The sequence below is a fragment of the Neomonachus schauinslandi genome, chromosome 4, assembly GCF_002201575.2.
Source record: "Neomonachus schauinslandi chromosome 4, ASM220157v2, whole genome shotgun sequence".
Classification (NCBI taxonomy): domain Eukaryota; kingdom Metazoa; phylum Chordata; class Mammalia; order Carnivora; family Phocidae; genus Neomonachus; species Neomonachus schauinslandi.
The window spans coordinates 97377966-97398656 of record NC_058406.1 but is presented as its reverse complement, the minus strand read 5'-3'; the positions used below and the strand labels follow the sequence as shown (position 1 = coordinate 97398656).

The 20691-nt window shown below is 47.1% G+C and overlaps 1 protein-coding gene across 1 annotated transcript in view; it reads left to right on the top strand.

Annotated features, from left to right (window-relative positions):
- The first annotated feature begins 368 nt into the window (after nucleotides 1-368).
- VTCN1 (V-set domain containing T cell activation inhibitor 1) overlaps nucleotides 369-20691 on the top strand; it is a 51537-nt gene continuing 31214 nt past the window's right edge. Inside the window, exon 1 of the mRNA XM_021690157.2 lies at nucleotides 369-490. Within this exon, the coding sequence (XP_021545832.2) occupies nucleotides 459-490 (32 nt within the window). The 5' untranslated portion in view covers nucleotides 369-458. The remainder of the gene's footprint in view (nucleotides 491-20691) is intronic.

Sequence of the window (20691 nt, the reverse complement as noted above, 5' to 3'; positions counted from 1 at the left end):
ACAAGCCCTGACACTTTGAGCTGTTCCAGGCCTTTCTTATTTGGAGATTAAATCGCCATCCCTGCTGCTGCCTTCCAGAGGCAGGAGGAAAAGACGTGCGCTGCATCCAGACCCTGAAGCAAGCCCCCCACCCCACCCCACCCCACCCCCGGCCCCCGCCCCGGTCCGCTGTGGCCTCCGCCCTCTGGCCTGGTCAGGGCCCGGAAAGGCAGCTCTGTGAGCCGGGCCTCCCCGGCTGGCTGGGAGCGGGCAGCCTCCGTGCCTGCGGGGACTTCTGCCCGGCAGCCCTGCTTCCTCATACCTGAGCCGGCCGCCGCCGCCGCCCCACTCCCGGCCCCAGCACCCTATTTAAGGCCGGCCGGCGGGCGCTGGCTGTGAGTCACGGCGCCGGGAGGGCGGCCGCAGCTCCGCGTCCCCCAGCACCCAACACGCCGCGGGAAGGGACCCTTCCCCTCGCCATGGCTTCCCTGGGGCAGATCATCTTCTGGAGGTAGTGTACTCTTCCCTAGCTTGGCCGGGGAAGGGAACAGGGGTGAGGGCTTTGGGGGAGGTGCCGAGGACTCGTGGGCTCCCTGTACCCTCGTCTGACCCAGCCCTGGGCTGGCAAGGAGCCCGGCCGGCGCAGAGCCCAGCCGGACTTGACGGAGCGTCGCAGCCCAGCCACTCGGGGTCAGGCTGGTTTTCTGCCATGGAGGGCTGCCACCTGCCCCGGGCAGCTCTGGGTCAGGGGATTGCATGCGCCAGGCCGAGAGCATCCCGAGACATCGAGGCTCTTGGGGCACACCGAGCAGGGCGGCATGGAGCTGCGTGCTGGGAATGGAAGGCACCAGTGACTGATGATGGGTGGGATGCAGGGGGTCCGCTATACGGTCCCCGGGATGAAGCAGGTGAGCCTGTTCTGACCCTTCTCTGGGGGTGTGACTTCCCAGTACTGCTGTGTAACCCACACCAACACCCTCCCTCCACCCCAGCTCCAGGAGGGGTCCCTCATTCTCCTGGGGGCTCCCTGGAGAGGAGACTCCTGCAGCTGCTGCTGAGAAAGCAGGGATTTGCTAAACCCTCCCCCCTTCCCCCCCCCCCCCAGTCTGCTCACCCTGGGGGCTGGGGCGGAGCAGGGAAGGACACTGGAAGGAAGAGCTTGGGAGGCACAAATGCAGAAGGCAAGTGAGCTGACAGGATGGAGAGCCCAGAGCTGAGAGGAGGGGCCCCCATACATGAAGAAAGAAGAAAGCCTAGCCCTGACATTTTGCTCCTCTCACTTAGCGGCCTCTAGTTGCCTCCTTTCCCCTCAGGACACTTCCCTTTCTGCAAAGAAAGAGATGGAAAGTGAAGGAAGGGTTTTCCCGGAGAGGGTTGGTGATTCAATGTCGGTCACAACTCATGATGGTGTTTAGGAAGGCAGGAAGGCTGGTACCTGTCGGTTCCAGGGGTTGTTTGCGAGACCAATCCTCTTAATTTCTAGGTGTCTTTTCCGCAGAGAGGAAAAGAAGGGAGAGAGGGAGGAAAAGAAAGCTCAGCTTAACAGTGAAGTTTGTCAAGAGGCTGAGGAACACTACTTCCCAGGGGCAGCCTGGAAAATTCTCTCCCTTCAAACAAAATGACAGCTCCCTCCCTTGTGTCCATCTGGAATAACTAGTCCTGCTGCAAGGGTTGGGGGGGGTGGGGGGGCCCCTGCGTGGCCAGTAAGGGTGTAGGGCAGCACTCCCCTTCCGACAAGGACACTGCTCCCAGGAGAAGCAGCAGGTAGAGGGGGGCATGCACTGGGGTTTTCTGCCCTGCAAGAACGCCCCAGGAAGCACCAACGTCAGAGGAACTGGTGTTTTGCCAGCACCTTCTATCTCCATGCCCTGGGCTAGGTGCCATACAGAAGTCTCCTTTAATCCTTGCCAGAGCCTGTGAGAGTTCATTATCACCTCAGAGAAGTTAAGTCACGTGCTCAAGGCCACACAGCGTGCAGGCGGCAGGGCAGCGTTTAAATCCACTCTACCTAACTCTGAAACCCAAGCTCTCTCCTCTGGGCCAGGCTTGCGCCCCCCACCCCCCTCCCTGACCTGCCTGTCCCAGCTCCCCCCGCCCCCCCATTCCTCCATTCTGGTTCCGCAGGTGTGAAACACTCGTGCAACCGAAGTGATTCTGTTGTTCCAAAGATGGATGTGTGGGCTTTCTAATAATACATTACAACCCGCCCGACTGGTTTGGTGGGAGGATTAGCAGGAAGTGGGTGTTCAAAGTGCGTACTCCCCCACCCTTTAGAGACCACATGGGATCCACAGAGGCTCCTCTGCGTGGCCCCAGCGTGCCTCATTAGCTGTTCATGCTCTGCAGTGGCAAAAGCAGTGACCAGGCACAGAACAGCAGAGCTCTTGTGACAGAGAGACCACCCGGAAGAGGGTCAATGGGCGGGCTGGGTGGGAAGCAGGGTCTGGAGAGTTCATCCCAGGGAGCCATGGGCGCCCACCTGGGGGAACCCCGTGTCTACTTTTGGCCCTAACAAACCCTCTTTCTTTGCCATAATTGTCTTAATTCATAATAATTCCTTTTATTGAGGCGATCATGACCGTTGGTGATGTGGGAGAGCTTATGAGAGGGCCTGCCCATCCTCTGCAGGCCTGGTGGTGGATTACTTCCTTAAATAATTACCAGAGAGCTTAATACCTTCAAATCTCATGCTCAAAGATGCAGGCCACTCAGGGATGGAATACCGACGTGCGGTTTCTACGGTGCCTGACCTCCTTGGGCTATTTAAGTACTGTGTGATCAGAATTTTCCTCCCCTCCTCCCATTATAGCTGTCAACGGGAACAGCATTTGCCCATGAAACATTTGTTGAGTACCTGCTGGGAGTCCAAGGGCGGAAAAGTCATGACCCCTGCTCAACGAGGTTATGTTCTGCTCAACAACATTAACTGAGTACCTACTATATGCTGGGCATTGGACTGGGCACTGGGGCAAAAGCAGCTAAGACATTGATGAGATTATAGCCTAATGAAGGAGGACTCCCAAACAGATCATTCCAACCTGCTCTTCATAGGTCAAGAGATAATAAGAGCAGGAGGCAACAGCAACACTTCCTTAACCTAAGGCTTTGGGGAAGGTTTCCTGAGCCAGGCGATGGCTGGGTGGCTGGGTTAAGTCTTGAAGGATGAGTTAGTGTGATCCAGGTGAAGAAGGGTGGGAAGGACACCCTGTGCAGAGAAAAGAATAGAATAGAACTCATGAACCAGCATGGGGTGTTGGAAAGCTACAAGCTACTCTCCTATCATCATCAGAGTATGAAGCATGAGGGAGGGAGTGGGATGAGGCAGGAGAAGCAGAGCCAGGTCATGCTAGGCCTTATCTACCAGGCTCCAAGTTAGGAATTTGTTGTTGTGATGAGGAGCCGATGAAGGCTCTCAAGCAGGGGAATCTTGGTGGTTTTTGTCTTAGGTGGGTTACTCCCGCGGTAGCATGGAGGATGGATAGGGCATTGAGCCTGGAGGCCAGGAGAAACAGTAGGGAAACGGTTGCGGTCAGAAGTATAAGGAATAATGAGGACCTGAAGTAGAGAATGATAGCGGGGATCTAGAGGGGAAAATCAATTCCAGAAACGTTTAGAACTGAAAATCAGTAATATATGATAAATCAATAGAGGGGGAGTTAGGGTGGTGCAGAGTAGGAGTAGATGAGGCAAAGGAAGGAGCCTGGAATGCCCCATGTTTCTGCATTGGACAGAGTGAATAGGGAAGAGTGAGGAGAGATGGGAGTTAGTTAACTCTGGTACATGATGAATTTGAGGTTCCCCTGGGACCTCCAGTTGGAGATGCTCAACAGGCAGTGGAAGGCATGAGGCTGAAACCAGGAGAAGTCAGGCCTGGAGATAGCAATTGAGAGTCATTGACTCATAGGCAGGGAATGATCACTTGGGATGTCTTCTAAGGAAAACACATAGAGAGGGGCAAGGAGGCAGGGATGGCAAGCTAAAGAAAACCAACTTTCAAGGGCGGGCAGAGGAAGATGAGTCAAAGAAAGAGCTGGGAGTACAGGGTGGGAGAGGTAGGAAGAGAGCAGGATAGACAAGTCTCAGGGATGTCAACAGAGCAAAGTTTCAGAGAGGTCCCAGGGCTGGAAGGGGTGTCATTCAGGCTCAGTAAGGTCTGGTGCTGATAGAGAGATCCACTCCAGATAAAAATATGGCCTATGCAGCATTTCAGCTGGCGTTGCCCAGAAAATGAAGAGAACATACTGCCAAGGAGATCCTGCACCCAAATGAGGCCAAGAAGGGACAGGGATGGCTCTGAGTCCAGCCTGAAGAAGGGCTCATGGGTGCACAGTCAGCAGAGAACACCAGATAGCTGTAACATCTGGTAGCTCTCCTTCCTGAAAACAGAGACGCGACTACAGCAGAAATGAGGCCCAGCTCACATAGATTTCAAATTTTTATTCTGCTTTCCCTCTCTTCATCCTCCTCTCTCCGCCCCCCTTCTTTCCTTCCTTCCTTTTCTCTGGATCCTTCATCTATTCTTATTCTGACTCTTCTATCTGAAGTGAGTTCTTTGGAGCATTTAAGACTGGGGGAAATCACCAGCTACGATGGGATTAATGAAGACATGTCAAAGGAAGGAAATTACTGGGTGGAGAAAGAACAGGCATCTTTTTACCAGAAGAAGGTACATGAAACACAAAATGAGGGAGGCTAGAACAAGAGCAGCTCAAGGAGCTTTGCTCTGCAGTCTTGCTTCCCATTGTCCCATGTTTTTAAGCTGGTGGCTGGCTCAAACATAGCAGACATTAATGGCCAGAGAAGACAGTGCTTGGCAACACAATGAAAGTTTGCCTGATGAGAAAATCATGCAAGGGCTGGCGTGGAGAGCATCTCAGCACGGGTCATGATGATACTTGCAACCCCACTGAGGTATGAGATGGGCCCAACTTTCAGACTCTCTGAGCCTACAAAATCTAAGGCTTCAGGGCCCATCCCCCATGAACAGGATAGGAGGTTAGAAAATGAGATAAAACTGCACATTAGAAGAAAGACTTAAATAGGTGGCACCTGTGTTCCTGCCCCCATCAGAAGTACATCATCTTCTGAGCCTGGCACTCTTTCCCCATTTCCACCTCTTACAATGCCACTCCCCTCTTGCAACATTCAGCTCAAATGGTGTCTCCACTTTGAAGTCTTCCTGGATCTTTCTGGCTGCAATCAATTCCTCCTTTTATGTTCGTGGTTGGCCATGTTGATGGATTTCTGTTCCTGGTGCCCATCTGTTTCCCTCCGTAGAGTTAGCCCCTTGAGGGTCTGGCCTTTGTCTTGTTCACTGTTGTATGAAGGCCGTGTTGCACCATGGCTACATATCTGGGCTCTGGGATCAGACTGTCTGGATTCAAATCCTCCTGTCACCTTGAACACTTATCCCACTGGAATTAGTCGGGCTAATTAGCCTCTGTGAGCCTCAATTTCCCTATCTGTAAGATGGGGTGACAGTGGTACCTAACTCCTAGGGTTATGTGAATGACATGTAATGATTATATGTCTGGCACACCCTAAGAGCTCTATAAATATTAGCTATTGCTAGAGTTATTACTTGCAATTCTACAATGCCCAATACATGACTAGTTCTCTGTAAGAACTTATTAACCTCAACTCCATGAGCCCACTGACCCTCCTGTCCCTTGAATAGATGTTCTCGTGAGACTATACTTTGGATAAATTGCCAGTGGGGTCTCCTAAAGACAGTTAACTCTAACAACGGTCTGGAGAATAGTCAGAGTTTTCTAGATTCTTGATTTGAAAAAAAAAAAATCAAGTTCACCTCACCTTCTATTGTTTATGAATCTGACACATGATCCATCTCTCAACCTGAGAATGACTAGTTTAGAATAAATGTCTGGCTCTGTCAGTATCAAGCATGAAGACAAATGAGGTGAGCTGGGGAGATCCCTGTGTATACAAGCTCAGCAGGTAGATCTTACTGATCAGGCACTTCTGACATCAAGAGCCACAACCTCCAGGGGGCAGGCAGTTGGAGCTACGGAGACCTGACCAAGCACTAGGTAATGGTTAACCAGCTAAACCGCCCCACACTCCTAATTATCTCCATTTCACAGATGCAAATGTTGAGGCAAGACGACTTGCTCAATGTCTCCTACCCAGCCAATGGCAGGAACCAACTAGTTCCCACCTAGACCGCCATACTGACTGTTATTAGAAAAGTATCTTTCTAATCAGCTCTGCCTCATCTCCTGCCACTTGAAGCAAAACCCATCTCATCACTGGCAAAACTCACTTCCTCTGGGACAAGTGACTGCCAGGGTTCTTAACCATGGAGGAGGGAGCTGTCCCCAGAATAGGCTGGAGCCTGGGGATTATCCAGTCCTGGTTTGTGTTATTTCAAGTAGCACACAGCTACCTGAGCTCTAGATGAGTGAGCTGAGGAAGAAAAAGTGACTAAATCTCAGTGAGAATTACATACTTTCAGAACTTGAAAATTCAGACATTCATTGCTGAGACAATGAAAATAAATTGTGTGACTTGCCCAAGGTTATGCAGTTTAAAAAAGTCGGTACAACCGAGGTCGTTCAATAATCCTATATTGCTCAGTGTCCCTAGTGTTGGATGGCAGCCAACCACGATTTACCCAAACAACAAGGCTCCCTCAATCAGAGAGACGAAAGCTTCCTCCACATTTACCTTTGACATATAAAGAAGTAGAAAGGATGTTGGTACTAGAATTAAGCTGACGTGTGTTCATATTCCAGCTCTCCATATTCCTAGCTGGGTGACCTCAAGTACGTTACTGAACCCCTCTGTGTCTTCATTTCCTCCCCAGTCAATTGGGGCTAATAACAGTACCTACCTCATAGAGTTGTTGTCGAGACTAAATGAATTAACACGCAAGAGAGGTTGAGAGCGGCACCTGGCAGGGTTAGCGCTTTCTGTAGAAGTTACTCTTATTCAATTATTCCCTCCCACTGTTTTTACAGAATAACAAAGTGATTTGGAGGGAGGGAGAGGAAGGACAAGTCCAACAGTGGCAGCTGCGGTTAAGAGACCTCAGCATCTGAATTGTTCTGGGGTTTCAGTCAACTGGCGATACCTTCTTTTCTAGTCCCCGTTTGGTGAGATACGGGAACAATCCTGGCCACCCGAGGGGCAACAACGGGAACAATCCTGGCCACCCGAGGGGCAACACAGTCTACAACACTCCAAGCCAGTCTCCTGATGGCAGCGGCAGTAGCCCCACCTGGGCCTGTTAGAAATGCAAATTATTTCTGGTACCGCCCTCCCCCCCAAGACCCACTGAATCACAGCCTGGGGGTGGGGCCCGGCAATGTGTATTAACAAGCCATCCAGGTGATGCTGATGTGCTCTCAAGTTCCAGAAGCTCTGTAATAGCGTTCTCTCTGCGCTCTTGATTCCTCGGGGGAAGCAGGAGGATTTAATCCAGACGGAGATAAATTTCACCTGGGATCATTTATCATCCCACAGTTCTCCTTAAGAAATGTTCTAAAGAGGGACAGATGGGCCTTGATGAAAACAAAGGGAAAAACATGAAGTTTCTACAGGTAAGAAGCCCAGGTCATATTTCCCTTTATATTAGCTTCCCGCAATCCCAAACCATCTGCCTGGAACGTTTCAGATTTACTAGCCGATCACTTCCAAATGTATTGCTACTACTCCCAGCAGAGCAGTCATGGGAGAAAGGGCAGACAGTTTCCCCTCTTTCTTTTTCTGCAGATTTAGAATGAAAAATTTCATAGAATAAAAACCGTGAAAGATTTGAGAAAGGGAGAGAACATCCATACAATTTAGGGGTATTGAATAGTCTCTTTTAGCTTCCTAAGGGCTCCTCATTGTGCTCTCTCCCACCCCCGCCTCCACCCAAAATGGCCATTTCATACCTCTCTTCTCTTCAGTCCTCTTGCAAGTCACCACCCCCACCCCACCCCACCCCCGCCCACACACACCTCCCGCCCCAGTCTCAGATGATTGTCTTGCTATATCCTTCACTGAGAAAAGAGGAGTCAGCAGACAGGTACTCCTTCATCTTTCCATTTCCAAAATTACCTGCTATACTCACCTGTGCCTTTTTTCTCTGCCTCCCTTCTTGGTACGGAGGATGAGTCCAGCTCCTATCAAAGAGCAACCCCTCTGTGCCCTGGATCCATGGGATCCATCTGATCTCGCCTGCTCCTCGAAAATGCTTCTACCAGCCAGCATCCGCAGTCCTCCCTCTGCTCATCTTGTATCCCTGTCAGCATGCAGCCCACAGTCAGTGTTTGCTATCTTCAAGGGGAAAACCTCTCGAAGCCTTACAGCCTCTCCAGCAGCCGCCCCCCACCCCCGACCCGGCCCCCATGCCCCCATGTCTCTTTTCCCTTCTCTGCAAACTTGCCAAGAGAGAGCTGTCTGGAGTTACTGCTCTGAGATTTGCAGCATCGTGGAGGGAGTATGATGTGGTTCCTAGCACAGTCCGGAGCCAGGCTGCCACTTTCTAGCCATGTGGCCTTGGGCAGGTTATTTTTTCTCTCCGTGCCTGGGTTCCTCATCTGTAAAATGAGGATGATGTTAGAATCTGCATAATAAGACTGTGAATTAATACATATAAAGCACTTAGCAGACCCTTACTGTAAACCATGATTTTGTCCCCACTATACCAAGATATTGCTCCTGTCAATGCCAAACCTAATGTTGACTTCTCTGTTCCTATTTTCACAACAGCATTCAATGCAGATGTCCCACTACCTACGTCTTGATCTCTTTTCTTGGTTTCCATGATACTACACTCCCCTGATTCCACTCCCCCTTCCCCTGTGATACTGGTATGATCTCTTGGGGTTCACCTCTGCTTCTCTATGCTTGGTCCTGGTTTGGGGATAGCTACACCCTCCCCTGCCTCCCCATACAACTGAAAACCAACCAGGTCTTCCTCTGGGGAACCTGCTCTGGTATGAGGCCTTTCACTCATTTCCTATATTTGATGACTGGTTCTACTCTGCTAAAAAGCCTCAGGGTCCAGGAACAAAATATAAGGGTATAGGGACAATTATCCTTTAAAGGGGCTGGCATAAGCTTCAGGGTTGGGATAGAGTCCCATAAGGATGCTAGGGTGAGTCGTGTACTAGCAAGTGCGGTGTAGGAGGATGGCCACATTGGGCCACGCTTCTTGGAAACAGCCTCAATGCCTAGCAGGATTCCCCCATCTGCCTGCTTCTCATTCTGCTCAACCCATTATCCTGTCGCATCAGAGCATCATGGAGTCCAAGCAACATGCACGATTCAAATACTAATAATCTCTGTGTTTAAGTACCTAAGACAGTGGTTCCCAAAGTGAGGCCAGCGGACACTGATACTGCAAAAAAATTTTCCCCAGAAGAGTTCGGTAGTCCAACAAATTTGGAAGCGTTGAATATTATTAGGTTGGACCATATGAAATTGTCAATGTTCAATTGTTTTTGACCTACAGAAATGGTAATTTCAAAAGGTTCAACCTAAAATGTACCCTTCTGGGACATTCACTTAGGCATATTAGCATATTAAAGTCCTAAAGGTAAAGAAACTGATTGTGATTGATGCAATGTTATGAAAATGTAATCCTTTTTAAAATAATACTTATTAATAAACATCAGGACACACTTCGGGAATCTAGGGGCCCGAGTAATTAGGCAAGAACAGAAGTCATGAATAGAAAAAAGCACATTACTGTGGGAGCCTGGGAGCAGCATCAGGGACTGAGCAAATGCACGGGAGGAAAAGAGCAGGCTGGTATTTTCCATCCTGGGAATGCCCGCTCATCTTTGATATCCCAAGTCATATTTTTCAGACCTTCCCCTTATACAATAATTCTTCCCTGATTAACCTTCTTCCAAATAGGCTTTTTTGTAACTGACTTCTGCCCTTTTCTCCCTCGTAAAGTATAGGGAGAATTCGTGAGGTGACATCAACAGCTCACCCCATATTCCTCAAATGACAGATACTAAATAAACATGGGTATTATGTTGACTGCCCTCTCATTATTATAATTATTAATTAGGTTATCTTTTCCGGGTATTAGCATCATCCCAGTTCATAGGTGCTCATCTAATACGCTTACAACTGTGAGGTGAGTTCAGCTAATCTGGATGCTGGGAGGAGTCTCAGTGCTGATGTCCTCAGGGACCATCTCACATATGCTCTATGAAGAACGTGGGCACGTAGCCAGATCTGAATTTCTTGCTCTCCAGGCACCAGAGCCGAATGTCCGTGACAGAGAATGAAATTGTTGGACAGGGTAGATTCAGGTAGAAGAGAGTGAGACACGGGGCTTGGCCAGGACTACGTCCTCAGTGCTTTCACCCTTCCCACCCCGCATCCCACCGTCTGGAGTTTTTCCCTTGAGAGAGCCTTTAACAGGCTTCTCCTTCATTCGTATGCAACCTAATGGCCATCACTGTGACAGACCCTGTGTGGAGCCACTAGGCATTTTGACATCTGTCAGCCCCTGTAGTCATCTAGCAGGTGTTAGGTGCAGGTAGGTATTGTCTAATACTCTGGGGAAGTGCGGGATGAGAGCTGATAGGTAGGGTGTTGCTTCCCTATGAGAGCAGAGAGTTCATTAAAGTAGCTAATTGTAGCCTGGCGGGACTTAAGTGACATTAAATGGGGCCCTGGCAGTTTCGTGTCCTGCGATGGAAGACGCTGCCCAGAGTGGGCAGGCTTACAAAAGAAATGCTTCGCCTGCCAGGGGCATTGCTACAAACACTCAGTTGCCAGGAAGGGTAAAAACAAGCCTTTTTGATTTCTCATGATGTAAGTGAAAACAAAGCCTTTGACTTAGGGATGCTGAAAGCGCGAGCACGGATAAGCCTTGAGCAAGCCACATCATCTTTCAGATCCTCACGTCTCATGTGTCTTCTACCCGTAAAAGTCAAATGATCTTCGTGATATTTGGAGAGCTCTCAGAGCCATGGGAAGGGAAGGGGCACGGACGTTTCTACTTCTCTTCAGCTGCATGATAGATGGGAAAAGGGTGGGATTTGGAACCACAGGGGCCTGACTCGACTTCCCTTTCCAAATCTATATTGTGTAATAGGCCAGTCACTTAATTTCTCCTGTTAAGCAAGGACAATACATGGACCTCCCAAAACCGCCCTGAGGATCAAAGGTGATGAGGCAGAGTAGATGATCATGGCAGTGACATTGACAGCAACACATAGCTCTCTTGCATTACTTGACATGTCTACATCTTTAATTGGAAGCTGTCTCACCCATTTGAAGAAGATAACTTTTAAAAAGCACCAAGACCCATACACTGTGGACTTTAAAATAGGCAGAAGTATTAAAAGCAATGGTCATACATGTCCTATCGTCCATTTCCTGTTGGGTCCAGCTTTCAAAGGGTCTGTCCGTGTTAGGGATGTAGCCCCACATTTTGGATCTCTCAGACCACAACTTATATCAGTTCCGGTGTTGGCCTTCCTGTAGGATCACCTTACAGTCCCACGACCTTATAATCAAGGCCTCCAGTATTGGATTCTTCCTGTGTCAATACGGTTCTACAAGTTCTGCATACACTACTGATTAATTTGACAAATATTTATTGATCATCTCTTTTGTACCTGGCACCAGAGATCCTAGGGTTTCAGTCATGTACCAGGTGTAGGGCCTAACATCATTCGGAGTACAGATGAGAAGAGGCAGATAAATAAGCATGTGATTATCATACAGTACTCTATATGCCACTGCAGGCCAGTTTCTGAATGCTTTGAAATCAACTTCTAATCCAGCGTTGGTGGTTGGAGAGACCTTTCGAAGGAGGTGGCTTCTGAATGGGAATTAGTGAAGCAAGGAGAAGTGGGAAGAACATCCAGGCAAAGTGCAAGGCCTATGAGGTGGGGCAGGAAGGGAAGACGAGTGGGAAGGCAGAGCAGGGACCAGAGTGGCATCGGGAGAGACCAGCGTGGGCTAGATTTAACCTTCTCAACAACTGAAGGGACGCCTGGGTGGCTCAGTCGGTTAAGCATCTGCCTTTGGCTCAGGTCATGATTCCAGGGTCCTGGGATCAAGTCCCGCGCTGGGCTTGCTCGGTGGGAGTGTGCTTCTCCCTCTGCCTGCTGCCCCCCTGCTCATTTTCTCTCTCTCTCTAATAAATACATAAAATTTTTTAAAAAATGATTGAAGAAGTTGACTTTTATCCTCCCATTTTGCAGCTGAGTAAATTAAGGCTTAGGGTGCTGTGAGAAAGTGAAGGGAGATGTCCGGTGGAAAGACAAGAAGATGTACAAAACCAGCAGAGGAGATCAAATCACTTTTGAGAACGATTTTCAAATGAGTGAGGAGAGATGATGAGGTCAAGAAGCCTTTGGTTAATGGCAGGACTCTGTGAGGCCCATTACTTACACTTTCTGCAGGGGATCATAAATTTCACTACTTAACCATGATCACAACTGTTGAATATAATATATGCAAAGGGAATCGAAAATAGAGTCTAGATCTATCTGCCTCCAAAGTCTATACCCTCTCCTAGTTTAGAAAGAAATTTATTTTATTTTTGATGCTAAGAATAAGTGGTTGCAGCAGCTGGGGAAGTCAGGGTGCCCGGGCTGGTGGCAAGGTGACTCTTATGAGGTCAATTTCTTTAGGTCCAAAGGCTTGATGGCTATACTGTGTCAAGAACTTAGCTCGCCAGGAGCCTCAGTGCCAAGACCCCAAATGCCATGTTCCACTGCCTTTCTTTAAAAGCCCTTCGAAGTAAAACTGTAAGTGTCAGCAAAGAGGGATATTGGTATGAGAAGGTGTTTTGATACTGCAAAGCTATCAGGTCCTTGGCCCTTTTGAGGCACCAGAAGGACTTTTTTCCTTAAAGAGGTCCCCCAAAACCTCTGTGCTTAAACTGTATGAGAAGACTAAAATTTTGAAAGCTTTTGTGGCACCTGGCTGGCTCTGTCAGTGGCGCATATGACCCTTGATCTCGGGGTTGTGGGTTCAAGTCCCACACTGGGTGTAGAGATTACTTAAAAATAAAATCTTGAAAGCAAACAAACTTTGAAAGCTTTTGACCATGACCAAAGCTGGAAAAGGAAAAAAGATAAATCTGGCTGTTTTCTCATATTTCCAGGTTGACATTTTCTCATAGACAAATTCCTAGATCAACAAAATGCTCAACTTCATTAGATTTAGCAAATAGGTAATTATAGTTGCCCTAACGCTGACCCCAATATTTTCCATTTATTCCAATAAAGGTGTTATCTGAATGTAAATGCTAATTTTCTGAGGCAGAAAATATGGGGCTTACAAGAGAATCTGTTTAATATGTGTGTAGAGGATCCTGCTACTTCCCCGTTTCCTACGCTTAAGGCAAGTACAACTGTAAAGAGGGGAGTTGCAAGATGGTGGGCTTTCACTGGCATTCCCCAAAGGTGCCAAACTGTGAAGGAAGTGTTTTTCATTTATCTGAAAATTCTGGGAGCTCCTGGTGCTGCCCACCTGGGCTTCCTGGAACTGAGGTTTTTCTCGAACCATCATGTTGGGCAGGTGTGAACAGCCTATCACGTTATGAACACTTCTGCTCCCTTAAGTTGAAGACAAACCAGTTCTGTATGACTTCTAGTCCGTATGCACTGGGTCCCGGCTCTGACTCTGACAGTGTAAACCACTGACGCCCTGTTTTAACTGTTTCTGTTTTAACAGCATCACGTTGAAAGAAGCCTGTTCGCCCGCCATCTAAAAGACAGGTCAAACCTAAAGAAAATAGAGTTTTCTTTGCAAAATGTGTTTTCCTTATTTGTTTACATATGCAAAGTGGGATTAGCGTGGAAACGTTGGGAAATACAGAAAAGCACAAAAGAAAAAAAATCAAAATCTTTATCATCCCTAACCGAGGGATAATCCCCATTACTATGTCCTTCCAGTCTTTTTCCTCGGTATTTATATTTAATAGATGATATCATACAGTGCATATTATTTTAGATACTTTCAGGACGCCTGGCTGGCTCAGTGGGTGGAGCATCCAACTCTTGATCTCGGGGTCGTGAGTTCAAGCCCCATGTTGGGAGTGGAGATTATGTATAAAATCTTAAAAAAGAAACTACTTTCTATTCGCTGGCTTTGGGAACATGTTTCATATAAATAAATATTCTTGGGTGATGTGATTCTTTATGACTACATAGTACTGCCTCTAATAATGAGCCTTAATTCACTCACTCAGTTCTCTGTTCTTGGACATGTAGGCTGCTTTCAGTGATTTGCCCACAATTACTATGTTAATTTTAACTAACCCTGTAGTTGCCATCCTTGGGAATGCATCCCTTTGGTTCTTTAGAATGAGTTCTTAGAAGTAGAATTACTGGTTGGAAGCTTGCTAGGTACATTGTAAGCCTTCTGATGCACATGGACAAATTGTCCCCCTCTCCTAACCCTAAAGTTTGCACCCACTCACACCCCTACCAGCCATCTAGACTTCCCAAAATAATAGTGTCTGCCTAGGCCTTTTCCAGGAGCAGCACTAACCCCTTGCCAATGTTTTGATAAAGAAAATGGCAAATTTTCCATCTAATGTTCCCACTTTTCCCCATTTCCAAGGCTTTCTTTTTCATGCCTTAGCCTCCTTAATTTACCCACCATCCCTACTCTCAGTAAAGTAACTAATACACTCATTTACACCCAGGTCTCAGTGACTAATGAGATAAAATATTATACTACATATTTTAATCAGTAACAAAACCAAAGGGCTAAATTTCTTATAGGATTTCACTTGATTATCAAGCTACTGATGGGAGAGATTGTGGAGTAGTGAAACCCCAGAGGTAGTAAAACAGAGGGTCACCTCTTCCCCTTACTCCCAGGATTGCCCTTTGCCGAGTCTCTTATATGGAGTGACAGAGGAAACAATGAAATATTCACAGCCCCTTCCTTCTCTACCCAACCCCTCAGGAAAATCTTGGGTGTTTTCTGCTAAATCTCCCCACCCTCCAGCTCATAATGATGAATTCAATGGAGTAAGCCAAGCAGAGAACACTGGGAAAGGTCTAAGAGAGAGGAGAGAGGATTTGCTGGTGAGGATGGACTTAAAGTTATGGGGAGAAGAAACCAGGGAGTGGACTTCAGAGAGAGCTCTGGGGAAATTTCAAGAAGGAAAAGCTTGGGTAAGCTCATAAGAAGGATAGAAGTTGCAAAAGAGGATTTTTTGGGGTGGTATTTCTTTGATAGTGGCACTGTCAAAAACTAGACCACAGGATATTTGGGCTTTCCATAGGTTATAATGAGATCATGTCTTTAGGCGCACCTGGGTGGCTCAGTCAGTGAAGTGTCTGACTCTTGATCTCGGCTCAGGTCTTGATCTCAGAGTCATGAGATTGAGCCCCGTGTGAGGCTCCATGGGGAGCCTACTTAAAAAAAAAAAGATCGTGTCTCTGGAGCTAGACAATACTTATGCATAACAATGAGGAGCTGATTTCTAAATGTGTATTTATATTTAGCTACTCATTTTAATTATTCATATAAAATCTTTCCAAAAAGGTTATTTGAGGAGAGAGAACCCTGAAATAAAATATGGACTGCCATTCAGTTGGGCTGCCTTGTGGACATATTTTGGCTCAGTAGAAGAAGAATATGTTCCAAAATCAGATCAGCTCGGTTTGGTATTTATCAAATGCCTAGGATGAGTCAGGAACTATGTCTGACACTCAGGGGAATAAATGTGACTGATATATTGATTCAGCATGACCAGTAGGTTCTAATCAAAGCAAAATTTTATTTTTATCTCTCTCTGACCTTTTAAAGTGCATTCAGTAGGGAAATACATGACAAAACTTCCGAAGGATCCGATGAAAACTTGGCCTCTCCTCAGCCCCCGGTCCTGGGAAGGTGCACTTCTCACATGACTCAACGCTCAAGTCCCCTCCCCCTGGTATTCCTACTGGTGAGGACTCGCCATGACTTGAGGATATCTGGCCTGTTGGACAAACTCCTGTATTCCTTGCCTCATACAAGGGCAAATGACCTCCAAATGCAGCCCTTTGTTCCTTCTGTCCCCCATCCCCCCCACCTGAACCCCCGTCTCTGTCTCTTTCTCTCTCACTGACCTGTTCTAGACCACATTAAATTTCTCCAGCATGATTTAGGGTCTAGCACATGGTGTCACCAGCACACGCCAACTTTGTGCTTTGTGCATCGGTGACGGGGAGGAGTTATATTCTCAGAAACAACCTCACAAATCTTCTCTCCCTACTCTGAGCCCCTGTTATATCCTTCATCTGATTGAGGTGTCTCGGAATCATGGGCCTGGCTGTCAAAGATCCCCTTTTAAAAATCTGCACAGTGGCGTGGGATCTTGCTTTGGTATGCAGCATCTATTGTATCTTGGAACCCCCGCTGAAATTTTAAACTTAACATCCTATTACGCAAAAAGGAAAAGGGACAGTGCCTGTTATTGAGAAGTTTAGAGGAGACCAGGGGAGACACAAATGTGCAAACAGATCATCTCAATTTGATGTGACAAGCATCGGGATAGAAACACATACTGGGGACAGCGAGGACACGGAGACAGCTTCTGATACATATTGTTGCCGCTTTCCCTCAAACATTATCTGGAGGAAGGCCATAAGCCGAAGAATGAGGAGTCCATGTGGCTTACAAGGGAGCTCAAAGAATATGGTGTCTTCCTGGGAACTTCATGCTTCAGAACAAAAGCTACTGAGGTGCCCCCTCGTTGCCCAAGTGCCTGGGGAAATGGAAAGATTACAGGTTTGCGGGAATAGTGTATAATTGGTTAATGTGGCTAGGAAAAGGGTCCTTTTCTAAGTATTTGAAAGGAGGCCCGGAAATCTTAGCAGCTAAATAGTAATCCTCTCTGAATCTGCCTCGAGAATGTATAGACACAGGGCCGGTTCTGGGTCCAAGGCGACTCCGATGCGTGTCACTCTGTGTCCCCGGCTCCGTGGCATCCGTGAACGCGGAGGACACATCTGCCCAAACACAGCCCCGGCTATTAGGAGTGGAAAGGGAAAATAAGGGGACACTTAGCTTCCTTCTCATTCTCTGCACGTTATCTCCCCTCCAATTTCCTTCTTTTCCTTTGTAATAAATAGCTCATTGCACTTTCTCAGCCCCTAACCCCAACCCAAAACCTGGCCTTACACAACTGTCAGGAAAATACTGAACAGCTAAGAATGAGCTTACTCTTCTAAGACTGCTGAGGCAGGGGACAAGTGTGCTGTGACCAGTTAGGGCCTCAACTGAACTTTATGCTGCCGAGCCCAGAACCCTAGAGATGCCCCACCCAGCTGTCCAAACAGGTCCAATCCACCTCCCACACGGAGAGGAACCTACCATGGCCACATGTCCACAGGCCTGTTATACTTTTAGTTATGTTACCTATTGTCCCTCCGAGCCATTGACAGAGCCCAGAAATTCAAGTAGTTATGAATCTAAACTACCCCTTTCAGACCTCTCACACATGTCAAACCACCGTTCCCATTTTTGGAAGGATCACTCCCCCCAACCAGAGACCATTTTGGAGTAGTGAAGCAGCATTCCATGCCCAGGGGATTCCCCCACCCTGTTAGAGTCTGACTCCTCTGGCAGGCCCTGGAAACCTCCTTTGGGAGAATGGGGCTGGCTTTCACTGGGTAGTAAGAAACCTGGCCGGATGGAGAGGTTCCAACATCCCCACCAGTCATCCCTGCCTCTTGTCTTCCGGGCCCCCGGTCTACGTTGCCCCATCCCTGCGGCCATCCTGGGTTTCTCAGCTCTGGTGGCCACCGGAATTTGACTGAAATGTGACAGATTGTTTCTGTCCTTGGTTTGGCTAAGATATGCCTAGAAAAGGGGGAAAAAACTAAGAAGCCATTGTAAATATGAAACTAACAAGGCTAGTTTCTTATCTTGACTTCTGAAATCTAAGTCAAGATAGATGTGGCTGGGGCAGCTTTAAGAACTTTGGCATTACTTCCTTTTCTCATCTCCATCCAGACTAGTGAGAAACAAAGTTCATCAGTTTCTAGACCAAGGGAAAATCGGGGAGGCGTTTCCCCCAGGCCTGGTAGGATTCTTGGTACTCGACAGAATCTGCTTCTAACTGTCTCCTCAGGAGACCTTCCTCTCCTGATTCCACCCTCCACCCCTTTGGCCTGGAGAACAACACAGTTTGTATCCACCATCACCCTGCTTCTTCACATGGGCCTTGGCCTCTTGGGAGAGGAAAGGAATATAATATTTTTAGAGCCTTTGCTACATACCAGGCATTATCCTACAGGTGTTATATACACAACGAAGAAAGGCACCAAGTGAAGAAGGTAGTTCCCTCCCTGGCCTTCAACTATTTCTCCCTCGAGTTTCAGAGCATTAGAAAGATGGTAGTGGTACCCACTAGTGCCCCACCAACCAGCAGGTAATCCAAAGTACAAAAAATTACGAAACCTTAACACTCACACACAAAAAAACATATACACGAGTTAAAATTAAAACCACTTCCCTCCAGTTTCCCTGATTGGAGGACAAACTGAAACTTAACTTTGATCTCTGGTCCCATTGTGAGTGTTGGTCAGGGGTGGGAGGGACAGGTTGCCACTTCAGCTGTGCTAATGCTGCAAGGTCATGCTCATGAAGAGCCCAGGGCTGCCTGGGCTTTAGGGGTTGCCCAATAGAGTTTGCTTTCGCCCATCTCTTGAAGTTCTGATAGCTTGGACCCCTGGACAGCAAAGCTCGGTCTGTCACTTGTTTCTCTAACTTGTTCAATATTACCTGAAACGAATTTTCTGGATGACCATTAAGACTGAGTCTTCCCCGTAGTGGAGGTATAAATCTTACTTTTCAGTTCTTGTAGCATCATCTAGTAGTCTGTCAGGGGGCATGAAGGCTTCATGTTGGGTGCCATATTCTCTCTATATCATATCTGTGTCTGCGATCCCTGCTGGGCACTAGAACTATGCTTCATATCTCGCATTTCCTGTTCTCTTAGCACTCTGAAGATATCATTCCATCATTTTTTTCTGACATCCCTTGTGACTTTAGAAAGCAAGCTATTAGTTTGTCATTCCTTTCTGGGTAATCTGTCTTCTCTCTTACCGTTTTTAAGATCGTTTTGGTCTTTGCTCATCAGCTGCGTTATGGAGTGTCTTGTAGCTTTCATTTACCCTACTTGAGATTCACTGAGCTTCCTGAATCTGAAAATTGGGATCTTTCATAAATACTAAAAAATACTTGGTCTTTTTCTCTTCGGATATTGCCTCTCTCTCTCTCTCTCTCTCTCTCTCACATTCTTTACCTCTGATATTATATTAAAATTTCTCATTTTGGCCTTGGTGTGTCTTACCTCTTTTTCATATTTTTCATCTCTTTGTTTCTCTATACCACATCATGTGTAATTCTTCAGCTCTTATTTCTGCTTAACCGAGTCTTCCTTCCAGTTGTATACAGTTGTAACTGAATTTGCCCCAGAGCTTTAAGTTTCAATGATTTATTTTCCATTTCTAGACGTTCTGTTTAGTTGTCTTTCAAACCTTTATCCGGTCAGATTGCGTCTTTTGCTCCTTCCTCAAGCTTCCCATTCTCTCCTTCCTTCATTTGAACACATTGAAAAGTCTTATTTTATATTCTGTACTCCGTGGTTTCAGTATCTGAAGTCTTTTCATTCCAAATCTGCTGCTTGTTTCTACCAATTCTTGTTCACGGTACCTTTTTCCTTGTGATTTTTTATTATGAGCTTATATAGTCCAGGAAATTTCACCTGCTGAAATCCGTTGAGGCTTGGATTGAGAGCGTATGTCTTCAGAGAAGGTTTGTTTTTGCTTTATTAGCCCATTAGCAACGAGGAACCCTTTCCACTTGATTCTTAGTTTAGGTGCCTTTGGAACCAGAGGCCTCGTGAAATCAGGCCTCAGACCTGTGTGACAACTGGCAGGTATACACACCATCTCAGGGTAGTGCTGCCTTCTCGTCCCCCGAAACCAAGACCAGATGAGGTGGTCGCCCTTTGGAGGAGTGGGGGGTCCTGGATTATGTGAGTCTCTAATTCAGAGCCCCCAGCTTGCGTGGCCCCTTAGCTTTGCCTCCGTCTTCAGCATGGCTCTTAAGATGGAAGCTTTTGGCCACTAGACGGCATAGAAACCACCACGTGCTGCCCCTACCTGTCTGGATTCATGAGTCTCTTTCGTTTTAGCCTCTGCAAACCTCTCCTACGCTCCTGCCAGCAAAACCAGTGTTCAAAAAACGTGTGTGCGGTTTTGGGTTTGATTCAGCATGTAGAGCATTTTTAAAGCAAGATTGTTATTTTTAAAGGATATTTATATCCACTGTTGCTGGAAATTTAAATTTTCCATTCCCCAATGAGTTCCTTTTTCTTGTGGAGGGACACCTCTATTTTGTAAATCACTGGTGGAGAGAAATGACTGAAAGGACCCAAGTTTAACAAGTGATCAAGCACAGCAGTGATCAATTAATTCCATCTCCAGGTTCACTTCCTGTCCCCTCGACCCCCACTCCTGCCAACTAGGTCTTCTCCTATTTCCTGCCCTCCCAGGCAGTGTGTTAGAATTCATGGCACCAGCAAGATTTCATAGACCCTAATTTTTAAAAAGATTATCTTCCTTTAGAGAGGAATATAAATGATAATTTCTCCCATAAAAGGCTGTTCGAAAGTTAAGACTGCATTAGTTTCCCTTAGTAACACAGCATGGATATTTGATTTATTCATTAATTCAACAACTTTTAAATACTACACGCTCGATACTCTGAGAG